This window comes from Aythya ferina (assembly GCF_964211825.1).
Source record: "Aythya ferina genome assembly, chromosome: 17".
NCBI lineage: Eukaryota > Metazoa > Chordata > Aves > Anseriformes > Anatidae > Aythya > Aythya ferina.
The window spans coordinates 7888566-7901762 of record NC_140316.1 but is presented as its reverse complement, the minus strand read 5'-3'; the positions used below and the strand labels follow the sequence as shown (position 1 = coordinate 7901762).

At 49.7% G+C, this 13197-nt stretch overlaps 2 protein-coding genes and 1 long non-coding RNA gene across 8 annotated transcripts in view; 1 reads left to right on the top strand and 2 right to left on the bottom strand.

The window, feature by feature from the left end:
* Positions 1-5050, top strand: part of LIMK2 (LIM domain kinase 2) — a 30102-nt gene extending 25052 nt beyond the window's left edge. For all 6 annotated transcript variants that reach the window (XM_084539039.1, XM_084539038.1, XM_084539043.1 and 3 more), the window contains 3 exons: positions 866-921; positions 2730-2887; positions 3068-5050. In XM_084539039.1, coding sequence (XP_084395165.1) covers positions 866-921; positions 2730-2887; positions 3068-3224 — 371 coding nt within the window. In that variant the 3' untranslated portion in view covers positions 3225-5050. The remainder of the gene's footprint in view (positions 1-865; positions 922-2729; positions 2888-3067) is intronic.
* On the bottom strand, positions 431-2719 carry LOC311446158. The gene is made up of 2 exons (XR_014698773.1): positions 2357-2719; positions 431-1665 (listed from the first exon to the last, which is right to left on the bottom strand). It is a non-coding gene; the product is annotated as an uncharacterized lncRNA (long non-coding RNA).
* Positions 5051-5834: 784 nt separating the features above from the next.
* PIK3IP1 (phosphoinositide-3-kinase interacting protein 1) lies at positions 5835-12508 on the bottom strand. The gene is made up of 6 exons (XM_084539046.1): positions 12340-12508; positions 12112-12231; positions 11882-11998; positions 9696-9881; positions 9486-9564; positions 5835-7468 (listed from the first exon to the last, which is right to left on the bottom strand). Exons 1-6 carry the CDS (start codon positions 12419-12421, stop codon positions 7261-7263), a joined length of 792 nt encoding a protein of 263 aa, XP_084395172.1. The 5' UTR covers positions 12422-12508; the 3' UTR covers positions 5835-7260.
* Positions 12509-13197: the final 689 nt, after the last annotated feature.

The window sequence follows — 13197 nt, the reverse complement described above, 5'->3', positions numbered from 1 at the left end:
AAAAAACTGTCCCAGCAGGAGTTGAGGTAAAGGTGAAATACAGTGGATACCATGTCCTCCCAGTGAGCAGGTCTGTCTGGCCAGGCTGAGCAGCTGGGCTGCCTATGTGATCAATATTGCCTGACGTAGTCCATTGGAGAAGAAAGGACTTGGCTCTTCTCTCCAATATTCAACAGTTCTTCACGTTACCTTCTTGGGTACTCTCCTGTTTTCCTCCTCTCAAGGCCTACAGGCCCATCTGAGTCCAAGGCTGCTTCTCAGAGGCTGTCTCAGACCTGGCATTTGTCAGGAGAACAGCAAGAATGCAGTCTGACATCACCTCTACAAAAAAGGCTGTTTATACCGGATATTGGCTTGGGAGGGGTGTGTCTGTACGCACAGAGTGGCGTGCTGGAGCCAGTCTAGTTCCCAGATTCTAAGCGCTGCTGGTACGTAATTTATTACCTCTGCAGTCACTGCAGCAGGGACTCGCTGCTGGGGAAGCTGAACACTGACTTACTGCTGTGTAGAGAGGCACTAAAACAGCAGTCAATGGAAATGGGCATTCCAGTCATCCTTAGCATTTGCTTTGACCTCTGATATGTGAGGCTTCCCTGCCTTGTCCTTTTCTTCTCCAGCAGAAGGAAGAAGCAGAGTTTAAAATAAGTGGAGGTGATGTATACCAGCTGCACTTTCCTATACATGTCTTGGGGCAACTGACCCTGCTCAGATTTAAACCTTGCTTTGTATCCTGTGTGGAGGGCCCTCCGGGAAATACGCTTAGTTAAGCTTTGGAGGCCAAGCCCAAGACAGATGCTGGCAGCTCCTGGAATAGATGGGTGGGGAATTGTCTGTCACAAAGCTGAATGCCTCATGTTTCCTGTAGGACAGAGCTATGATGAGACAGTGGACATCTTCTCATTTGGGATTGTTCTTTGTGAGGTAAGTCCAGTACATCACATGGCATCTTCAGTGGACTTTTCCTTTTCCATTACCATCTCCTTCCACGTGTTGTATCAGACAGTTCCCTGTGGCTGAGTATGCAGCCTGTGACAGCACCGTGAGTTAGGCTGGGAGTATAAAACTTACCCTGCGTCCATTCTCTGTCAGGTTCTGAGTGAGCCCTGGTATCCATTTTGCTAGAAGAGACATTCCCCAAAATTGTGATTTATTTATTCATATTGCCTCAATAAAAGAACAGTCAGCTGTATAATCTCAGTAAATTCAGGGCCTCCCCTGTGGATGGCACATGTTTTCAAAGAAGAGGAAACCGAAACTTCTTTGCAGGTGGATTAATGAAGCATGCACCCTGAAGTCTGCTGGCTTAGCATATCTCGAGTCAGCGCACGTTCTTACTATTATATTGGGCTTTTCTGTCTGCAGAGCAGAGAGCACCACTTAAGCTGCAAGGTATTTTCAGTTTTAAAAGACAGTGGAAGTACAGATGAAAGCTGCGGTGTTATGTGTACAGGGAACGCAGCACTGACAGGAACACCAGGAGAGACCAGCGCAGTTTCATTTTCAGTGTTTGGATGAAGGGGACAGAAGATGTCAATGCATAAATCTTTGTGGCCTCATCTGGAGCTCTGTCTGTACTGGGCTCTCATTTTGGAGAATGTTGTGGCTATGAGCGATAGTTTTAGGAACGCGGAAAATCTGTTTGTGGAACTAAAACAATTGTTTTATCTAGAGGAAAAAAGAAAAGACAAAGGGGGTGGTAGCATATGAACATTTCACTTGTTACCAAAACCAAGATGCTAAAATGCTTAAAAAAAAAAAAAAAAAAAAAGGAAGTAACCCTGCCAAAATACATAATAGGCGTTCACTAGCTAGTTACAGGATGTGGTTGTACTGCTGAGTTTATTGGCAGAGAAAAGCGTAAGTAGTTACAAATAACACCCTTTCTGTGATACCTGATGAGGCTTTATACCTAACACTCTTCCCATGTGAGAGATTGTATTGACATTGGCCTCCTTTGGACCCAGAGCACCCTACAGCTCTCTGCAATGGGTATGTTCCCTCTTAGTGTACTTTGAGTCCCCTAGCACTGTAGGTGGTGAGTGTACCTCAGTGGGGTATGTGGCAAGAACTGGGACTTCAAGTGCTGGGACAAGGCTTCTCTTTGTTCCACCCATCCCTTTCCTCTACTGGCTCTTGTCTGCAACCTCCTAGGCATTGGTTACGGTTGTTCTTTCTACTCCTTACCCTCTGGGTGTGGGTGAGTTGAATTTGCCAGTAACTGAGCAGCTCAGAATCTGTTGTGCTGTTGTATTTACAGCACTTCCTTGATCAAGTTCCATATGACAAGGGAGCTTTGCTGGTGGTGATGTAAGATTGAGAAGAGAGATGGGATGGGGATGCAGGTTGCGTTAGTTACCTGTGATCAGGAGGGGCTGCATCCTCCCCCAGCACCATACATCAGAGTGAAACACTGTTGAGCTCCCTGGGAGGTACATGTTGTCCTGTCCAGCAGAAAAAACCCTGGGGAGAAACAAGAGGTGTCTGGGCCTTCCTCTACAACAGTAACCATGTGCCAGGTCTTGTAAAAGTTTCACCTGAAGTTTGCCCGTATGCAGTGTCTTGCTTATTCCCGTGTGCAGCTAGTCCCGTTGGAGAGGAGCAACAGCATTTCTGCTCTTTCTCTTTCAACCTAAAACTTTGAAGGAGTCCCTGCCTAATGTTGGAGTTTGCAGCTTGTTAATGCTCTGGGGCTGTTACTGTACTTAAGCATACCTCTCATTTCTCCCTAGATCATAGGCCAGGTTTATGCTGACCCAGACTGTCTCCCACGCACACTGGATTTTGGCCTTAATGTTAAGCTGTTCTGGGAAAAGTTTGTTCCTGCTGACTGTCCTCCAGCCTTTTTCCCTCTGGCTGCCATTTGCTGCAGACTGGAACCAGAGAGCAGGTAGGTTTGGTGCTGGGAGCACCCCTCTTAGTAAGCCTGGAGGATGTGTTCCACCCTTGGTGGAAGGATTGCTCTGCACAGCAGAGGAGGGGGGAATCATATTTGGGCAACTGGCCCAGCTATTCCACGTGCTGTTCTGTTTCATCTTCCCCACTCACATTTCCTCACTGCTGCTTCTAGGCCCCCTTTTTCCAAGCTGGAAGATTCCTTCGAAGCTCTCTCTCTCTACCTGGGAGAACTTGCCATCCCCCTCCCGTCTGAGCTGGAAGAGCTGGACCACAACGTGAGCGTGCAGTACGGACTGACCCGTGACAAGCTCCCTGAAAACACAACCTAGTCAGCTTGTCCTGCTGCCTGCATCACTTCTGTTGGAGTTGAGTGACGGGGAGGGAGATGCACTTCAGCCACTTCCAGGGCATTAATGGGGCACCATGCTGTGTGTTTGCTGCATTGCCTCTCTCTCCCCACCCAACCCTCCTCCTTTTGGACATCCTGATTCACTGTGGATTTCTGGCATGTTTCAGAAGCAAAAAGGGCTGTTTCCTGCCAACTGCACCTATGAAAGCTGCTCAACACTATTTTTCTGGCTTGAGAAATGTTTCTCTGGCCTTTTTAGGCTTCTTTACTGTGGTGCCTTAGAACTTGGCTGCAAGCTGTGAAGCCACCCCGGCCTGTCTGCCAGGGAGGGAATTGCTATAGGAAACTCTCCTGGGCGAGGACCAGCACTTCTGGAACTTCTGGAACTCCTTCCACTGACTACCCTGCTCAGAAAGTTGGGAAAATTGGACATCTGGCAAAAGGCCCCACCAGGACAGTGTGTGTGTGTGTGTGTTGTGTGTGTGTATGTTTGTGCATGTGTTTTCCAAAACAGCCTGTTGAAACTTTGGCCTCCAGTGTATAGGGAATGAAAAAGCCTAGGAAATGGACAACTCTCGTGGGGAAACGTGTATGCATTTTTGTTTTGTTTTGTTTTTGTGGGTTTTTTCTTCTTCTCTCTCTGAATACCTCCAAAAGCCTGAAACACTAAGACTGAGCTCTGCTTGCCCCTCCTGATACTGACCCAGGCAGGCAGCAGATGAGGCACTTGAACATCTTCAGACCCTGAGCCTGCACAGCAAGTCTTGCCTGCCTAAGGACCTTAACCTATATGAGATTATTTGAACCTGAATATGTAGAACTGCACTAGGCACTGGCTGAGCTCATCCATGGAGAGATGAAGCTGCTGGAGTGCTTGGCCTGTGGACATGAGGTCACAGAAAGGGTGGCAGAAGGTGCTCTTCAGGAAGCTGAAGGTCTGAAGTGGCTCAGACTTTGTGCATGAGAGATGTGCCCAAGGCTACTTCAAGGATGGACTTGGTAGTAAACAGAAAAGTGATGGAGACTGTCCCATCCAGCCAGGAGTGGCAGCTGGAGAACTAATAATTCCGTTGCCATTACCTCATCTTTCCCTGCAGGCTGTGCAAGTTTATCCCTTTGAAGGTCTTCTTGCAGCTGCTGTTGTAGCCCCTGAGCTGATTGTCCAAGCAGAAACTTTCTTCAAGGTCATTCCCTGCTTTGGGGAAGAAAAAAGGGCTTGGAGTCACTGGGAGGGGGGTGGGGGTTGTTTTCTTCCAGCACTTCAGCTGATGGAGAAGGAAGCAAGCTACTGTCTCAGTAGCTCATGTGGTTGTCAGAACCGAACAAAAAGCTGGCTCAAGTCCTGCTCTTAAGTTCTACAAACCTCTTGGTTTAACTGGAGTTTTAGTGTGCTTTCTCCTTGTGTCCTCCCCACCCCTCTCAGCGCTGAATGGTGGGAAATGGGTGTTAAGTTACTTTGATTTCCACCACTTACCTGTTAATTTAAAGTATCATGTAAAATGACATGGGACCAGTCATCACCTGACAAAGTGTGCGTGGGGGTGGGGTGGGGCTAGTCTGTGTAGTGGTATTTTAGAAACCCTGGGGACGGCTCGTGTTGTGAGTCAGTGAAGGAGCCTCTTGGAACTGGGTCCAGTGGATTCAGGATTGTTAATAGGATTCCCCGCCTCCCTGCTTAGGCTGGTTTGTGAGGGGACCCCTGAAGGGGAGATTCCTGGGTCATGTGTGGGTGAGGTTTATGAACTGTGATTTGCACAGCTCCATGATCTAACTAAATTAAAAGACAGTAAATGTATGCTGTGGAAACAGGTTTGTGTTGTCTGTGTGGTACATAAAACATCAAGCTCTAACTTGTTTCTGTTGTCACAAAATCTAAGAACTCCCTTTATTGAGCCAGAGGGCTCTATCCCACACAGGATCACTGAGGTGCAGTGTAAGTGTGCTGTAGTCCTAGTCACCTGGAGTGGTGGAAAGGGAAGAAGGTGACATGTTTTTTTGTTGTTGTTGTTTAAGAGTTGACACAAGGCAGCAGAATATGCAGCCTCTCTCTACTTTCCTTTTCTGAATCAGGGATAAAAACACAGCCTGTTCTTGGAAACATTGCATTCTGAACTATGTAGTTCAAGAGGCAGTTGTTGATGCCAGGACAGAAGGAAAATGCTAGCTACGTCAGTGCCTCCTCTAACCTGCTGTGATCTGTCTCCATCATACTTTCCAGTGCAAGGCCCCAAGGGATGGAGCTGCTGCTGAGTGGCACCAAAGCACAACTGACCTGCGTCACTGCAGGAAGGGGCTGTAACTGAGAGCAGTCTTCCCACGGGCCAGCCTGCTTAGTCAGCACAGCTCGCATACCCCCGGCTGCTTTTCAGGAACAGTCCCAGTACTAGGCTAGCTGCTGGCAGCAAGGAGATAAAGCTCTGTACCCCTTGTCAGTCCTGGTGAGCGGAGGTACTGCTTGTAGGGGATTTTACCTTTGGGCTTGGCAAATTGAAGTAGCATCTTCCCTTCTCAGTTTGACATCTGCAATAAGCAAAAGGATTCTGCTCTGGCAGGAAGGAATGTAGAGATTGAGCCACAGTCCACACAGATCTACAGAGCATTTTTCTTTTAAGCTTTAATACAAGGTAGCACAATCTGCACCTTCTCATACTGAGGTATTTAAAACATTTACAAAGAAATGGTATTCAAAGGCATTTAAAAATAAAATGTTTCCCTTTCCTGAATCAAACATTAACACTAAAACCCCTGCTGCCAAGTGCTATTCCCTGTTAGGCCCTCAGCTATAAAGCAGATGGCTAGAAAACTTACTTGAATGGCTTGATTCCCCTGAGATGGGGATAGATGTTTCCCTGAACTGGCCTTGACTCGGTGCCATTGGGGAGATGCTGCAGCAGCCATCCTTTCCAAAGTCCCTGGAATGCTGATAGAAGTTGTTACAAAATCTCTCTTATAAGGCCAGGCTCTGTAAGCAAGCAGGCTTGCTGCACAAGCTGTGTGTGAAGAGGGCTGGGCCAGAAGCCATGCTGTAACTTCAGGATCTTGCAAGAGCAGCTGCCCTTACAGCCAGAAGAGCAGGAGCTGCTGCCTCATGGTCAGCGTGACCTCTACAGCTCACTTGGCCACTCTGTCCAGAGCTAGCCCTGTAGAAAGTCAGGGGAACTTAGATGTCTATCCTCCATGCTCAACCTGCTGTAGGTAGCAGAAGGGCACAGGTTTTTTTTCTTTACTCCAGAACTATCTGCTGCTGGCCTTTTGGTCTCCTGATCTGTGTAAGTGAGCAGGAAGCAGACCACTTGGACACCTACAAGTGTGGCTGTGCATGTAGCACCGCAGGAAAATAGAGAAGTGGCCTCAGCCCTGGAAGACCTGGATTTTTCGAGAGCTTGAGGAGAGCTTTTCCAAATTTTACACTAGGGCTAAACCTACTGTTCCTGGCCAGAGCCATCCCTCAAATACTTATTTGGGGAAAACAAACATAAAAAAACAACCCCTGTTCTAGTAGCAGGATTCTGGATAGTGTTCCCAGCTCTCAGCCACTAAAGCAAAAAGACAGGAACTATAATCAGAGTGTAATTATCTAGCTAAGTCTGACGTGAAGCTCCCCTCAGTCCCTGCAGTACTGCTCCCTCCTGGGCTTCCAGGCTGAAACGTAAGTAACAGTGCACACCGTTAAATAGGAAAGGAACAGAAAAAGGAAGCCAAGACCACACTCTGGGCTATGGGATCTGTGGCTAGGTGTGAGCCTGGCCCATCATCCCCTCCAGCTCCTTGGCACTCTGTGGAGACAGGTGGGAGGAAGCAGCAGGGTCCACCCCACCACTCCCCAGCTGGTCATGCACTGAATGGTGCCCCTCAAACAGATTGTGATGAATAGCCCATTGCTCTGTCCCCCTGCATCACCTTCATCTGGCTTTCATCAAAAAGAAAACAAAATAGAAATGAACACACACAACCCCCACACTCACAGTGGGAAGCTGGAAGCTTCGCTCAGCCTGCACCTCTCCTGCCCCAGCTGCTCAGGCACCAGGGGTACCTGCCTGCCCCATGAGCGGGCCGCTACCATCGTGTGTTTCCTCCACAGGCGTCTGGTTCGTGTGCACCACAATTGTGTTCTCATCTACAAGCTCACAGGCAGGATTGGTGAACGCTGAGAGTGGCAGTGTGATGCGCTGCATTTCACGCTCGTAAACTTTCTGCTCATGCTTTTCCTTCAGATCTTTTCCCCTAGATAAGAAAAAAAAAAACAAACACATAGGTATGTGCATGAGGCGAGTGCCACTGGCTAGAGGCAGAGTTCCAGTGAAGACAATATACTAGAAAGGCAGATTTAGCTCTTTCTTTAACAAAATGATGTTCCAGCTACATACAGTGGTCCCTGAAACATTCCCTATCGTAAACAGAGGCCCCTGTGTGAGAACCTTTACAAAAAAAGCAGCCAAGTAAAGCGTCCCTCTCTCTAACTGGCTTATTCACTGACAGTGCTTCGACTTAATGATGACTGTACAGCCAACTTCCTGCTTCAAGCCACGGAGCTGACGTGTTACTCAGTACCTTACAGTCCCACAGCACTGCCTGGTGCAGGCCCAGGGGAGCAGTGAGACAGCACAGAGCACACTGCTGTGCAAAAGAGCTTCTGTAGCCTGCTTCATCCAGCAGAAACAACCGTCAGAAGTAGTGACAGATTCTGCCTTTTGTTGCAGCAAACAAACCTGTGTAGCAAATTACACCATTACTGGAAGTATTAAAGCCTACTTTAATACTTTTTTGTTAGCTGCTCTGTTGCAGCTAACAGCTTAGTACCACAAGTGGCTTCTCAAACTGACTTCACTTTACAGCCTGTAGCTAAAGGAGATGACACCTCTGTAATTTGTGCCAAGGAAGAACTGCCTTGCTTTAAAAATGGATGGCATTAATAGCACATTGTCTCCAGAAAAAAACGTGTATACCAAAAGCTGCTAAACACATTAGAGGTTTCTCACCACACCCACCCAAACCTGCCAGCTTGCACATGCAATTTAGAGAGCAAGACACCAGGGAAGAGAGGAAACATCCTGCACTGCAACCCTGCAGTGGGCTCTATGGGATTGAAGAAGCAAAGCTGCATTTGGACAAAGCTCAGCCTCTGTTTTTGGCTCCTTCCTGCCAAAGACAGGAGTGAGGTGCGACAGGCACCACTCAGCGCCTCCTGGGGCTTGTGATCCCAAACAGGCAGAGCTGCTGAGGGCTTCCAGTCAGCACATAAGCATTTTGGCAGCTTTTCAAAGCTGCCTACAAGCGTGCAGCAGTGGCTGCTGTTCCTGCCAGCACATGAAACAGCATTCTCTGAAGTGACACCTCAAATCAGATTCTTCGACAAGCAGCACTCTGTGTTTTGCCCCTTATGTAACACTCCTCCCTCTGTTTTTTTTTTCTGCCGGCGTTTATTATAAACACTTACATAAGGACGTGTCCCAGCCTGAGAGAGGGCTCCTTCTGCTTGGTTGTGTCAGACTGCTGTCAGACAGCCAAACTACAGAACAAACCCTTCCAGAGGAGACAGCCCGGGCCTTCACTTACTGCAAACCATATTCACTGGTATTTGTTAATCCTGCCCTGTCCCTTACAAATAACTAAACTGCTTGCTGTTACCACAAACCCTTCTGATGCTCAAATGCTGCTGAGCTACAGAAAGGTTTCTTTCCAACACGCTGAAGTGGCTGAACAAGTTATAACTTACACATGAATCAAAACTGACCTTAGAGCACACAGGAGCAGACAGGGTTCCTTTTTGGTAAAAAGAACTTGTTCAAAAAGAGCACTACTTGATATGCAGCTTCATAGAATACAATGCATGTGTGCAAAGAATTTGCCATTTTCCTTCTAAAGGTACCTATGCTAGAAAAAGCTGGGGAACAGGTGGCCTGCTAAAAGGATCGCTTCTTCTGACCACAAAAGAAATTTCCTGTGAGGACACCTGGGATCTGCTCTCTCCAACTCTTACCTGAAAGTCAGCTCCCCTGGGAGCACCTGAGAAAGCCACATCAAAGCACACACACATGCCTGCACACACAAGCCCCAAAACAAAAACAATCTTAATTCTTAAATAGTTCTTGTGACAAGAGAAACACTTGTATGAAAAGAGAGCATGTAGCTGTCTTTTCACTAGGAGCTAGTTGGGTCTGCAGATGCTGCTCAGACTTTCCTTATCTATGTAGGTTGCTTCATGCAACCAGCCTTTGTATGAAGAAGAGTAGCCACTGACCTCTTATAGATATATCCCAGGACGATGCCAGCTCCAATGGCAATGATTATCACCATCATGATCAGCCCCAGCACATACCCTGTGGAAAGAAAAGAGGCAGAATTGGAGGCATTAGATCCAGTTACAGCGTTGCTTTCAGAGCCTCAAAAAAGTCCATCCTGCCAGAATTACAGGAATGGATGGATCCAGCACACAATCCAGTGTTTGTACCTAGTGTCCCTAAGTCCTTCTTTTCTCTGGAGTTCATCTGCACTCTCTGACTTATCCCAATGACTGGCTGCACAGCAGCTGCCTCGCTCCGGGAGGGCAATGTATCAGCTGGTTCAAACACCTGGTTGACCTCCTGAGAAATATTAACCTCTGCTGTAGGGACTGGGACTGTGGTAGCAGTAGCATCTGTTGGGGAAAAAAAAAAGAGACAAAATACTAAGCATTGATGAGCACTTTAGCATAACATGTGCTTTGTGAGTGGAACAGATCTAGACTGCTATCACCGGACTGCCTTCGAAGTAGCTGACAAACATTTCTTCCCTCTTAAGCTGTTGCCAAAAATCCTATCAAGAAACACGTATTCCTCCCCCTGCTTTCCTCTACATGAATCTATTTAACTAGGAGTGTAAGGCACCACCACATATGAGACAGAAGTCAGACAGCAGAATGAATCCCAGGTTCAGGGCATGAGTCCAGGGGATGCAGAATGACTTCATTTAGTCTATAGATCAATATACAGGCTGCAGCTTCAATCATGCTGAACAGACATAAACAAGATGATGAGGATCTCCATCCCAAGTCTCCCAGGAGTCTTTATCTTTCTCCTGCCTCCATCCTTCTGACACAGAAAGGTTTGACGGAAAGAGACTCCAGCTGGTGGAAGAACAACCTGGGGACATTCTTATGCAGCCCCTCTTTGCAGCCATATCGCAAACTCCTTTAGCATTAGAGACAGGCTAAGTCAGAGCTACACTTCAGGCAGCACGGTCACTGACTGGCCTAAGTACAGCAAGTCCCTCCTCAGCCACAGCCCAAAGAAAGGTGCTTAAGGATGGATATCTTCAAGACAGCTTCTTCTTTCATGTCACAGCTAAAATGGAAGCTGTAGCACAATATAAGCTATGGCAGTGGAATGTATGCATCTACTACTTGTCCTAAACAAACAAAAAAATAATAATGCTTTTTGGAAATGCCATACATGGTATGCATCCACACCTGAAAACTTCCTCCATCTCTCAGTAGGCCCTTGGATCTCACCCCACAGCTGGCAATAACTCCATGTGGATTTTCTATCTGCAGCCATTTTGAGTCCTCAGTGGAATGTGAAATGGAAGTACAGAAGGGGAGTTAGAAATCAGGGTCCCCTGCACTGCACAGTTATTTTACTTAAAGTCAGCCAGAGAAGCTGAACTAAGGCAAGCTGCAGGACATGACTACAATAAAAAGGTACCCACTCTGAGACATAAAAATAGCCAAACCATTAAACATGCAAATCATGTATTGGCTGAAAGGTCAGTTAACTCTCCAGATCCCAAAGCTGCAGGGCTGTTTTGAGTAAAGATCTTGGCAGTAGAACATTTGTTTTGCTTTATCTTTAGGGAAAAGCAGGCAAAAGACAAGCACAGTGAAGAAAAGTGGAGGAAGTACATGTGGGGAAAAACTGTTTACGTGCAAGGCTAGCAATCCCGAGGGACAGTGAAGTGTGTAAATCTCGAGGGGCTCCCAGAGATAAACAAAAAGTTCAAGAAACAAGTGGCTACTTTGCCCTCAGGCAATAGAAATATCTTCTCTCCCTGAAGCATGCTCTCAGCTACAGTTCTTCTCTCGGCAGGTCATTTCACACCCTGACACGTCTGACCATCCAGGAAGAACCCAATGCTTGGGGTTTTCTTTTTCTTACTGTCCTCCCTTCAGTTCTTGTTTTTATCAAGTTCTATTCCCCCTACCTATGTCCAAACTCACCCTGGCACTCATTTAGCAGCTGCATACTTGTTTAGACAGCTGTAGCACGCCCCACGGTAATGTTCTACCCACGTCTCTGTAGTTCCTAGATGTCCAGACCTCAGCCTTTTGCAACACGACCCAACAGCCCCATAGCGACTAGCAAAATAGGTGCAGGGGCAAAGCTTTGCACAGGCATTTTGTGGTACCAACACAAAAGCTCTAGGGGTGGAGCAAGGTGCAGCTGGGAGGCAGATGTGCAGATAAGGGCCAGAGGGGGAGCCCCGGGTACACTCTGTTCCCGGAGAAGGGCAGTGGAGGCTGGCGGAGCTGGGGCTGTCCGTGCGCAGGGGGGGGACCCCACCCACCCTGGTGACAAACCCCAACCCCAGCGGCGGGATGGGAAAAACAAAGCCCAGGGGAGGGCAGCAAAGAGGGGAAAGAAAGGGAGGGGGCGCTCCTACCTGGGCACGGGGCGATGTCGCAGGGTCTCCTCTCGGGGACCCCATCGGCACCTCGGACGTAGCACCAGGGCGCGGCGGCGCCGTCGGGGTTCCTGCAGCTGTTGTGATCCTCGGCGGCTGCGGGAGGCACGGGGCCGTCAGCACGGGGACCTCGGCGCCCCGATCCCTCCCCCCACAAAGAAAAAAATAAAATAAAATAACACAACAAAACGCAGACCCCTCGCACCCACCTGCCGGGAGCTCGGCGCCGGGCCCGCTCCGCACCGCCAGCCCCCAGTTGAGGCACGGGGCTCCCCCGGAGGCCACGCTCCGGCTCCCGCGGTAGGACGCGCCGTCGCCGCGGAGGCACTCTGCGGGGAGAGCAGGCCGGGTATGCGGGGAGAGCCGGGCAGCCCTCGCTGCACACCCCGTCCCTTAAATCCCCCCCGGGCCCAGCCTCCAACAAAGCCCCCGCTCACCCTCTGCTCCCCGGGCGGAGGCCAGCAGCAGCAGCAGCAGCAGCAGCAGCACCGCGCCGAGCCGCGGGGCCCCGCGCAGCATCCTCGGCTCGGAGGGGCGAGGAGCAGCCCCGGCTGTGCTCGGCGAGACCTGCCCCGGCTCTCCCCTCCCCGGTAAACAACCGCCGGGCTCCGCTCCCCCCCCCCCCCTCCTCTTCCCTTCTCCCCTCCCGCCTCGCAGCCGCCGCCGGGTCCTAACGCTGCCGCCACCGGGCGGCTCCCGGCTCCCGGCCCCGCTGCGGAGCCCCCCGGAGGGGAAGGGGAGGCCGCCGGGGGACGGCCCCGAGCCCCGCAGAGCCCCGGGACCGCGGGGACACGGCCCCGAGCCCCGCAGCCGGGAGAAGGGCTGGGGCCGCAGGGGAGAGCCGCAGCACGACCCCTGCCTGGCCTCGGGGGGTAAAACGGGCACTGCCCCTGGCCGAGCAGCGAGGGGTGCGTTCTGCTCCCCTAAATCTCCAGTCGGGTTCTCCAGTCGGGTGCACGGGGGGCACACGCTCACCTCTTGCTGTTCATTGACTCCATGTGCTCAGAGAGCCGCCTGCTTACAGAACAACAAGATAAACAGCCCCCAAATGCTTTATGTTAATTATAGTGCAGGCATCCAGCCACAGTGATAAATAATGCCTTTCTGCAGGCAGTTCAGATGGGTTACAATAAATGCCCATCTTCCAAACAGGCAGAGGTATTCAGATACTGCGATGCCAGTGAGAGCACCAAAGCACCTGGAGTCACCAGCAAGGTTTCTGGCTGACACAAGAGACAAACAAGCAGCTGAACCCTCAGACCTGCCCACAGAGCTCACACGGATGGCCTGGGCCA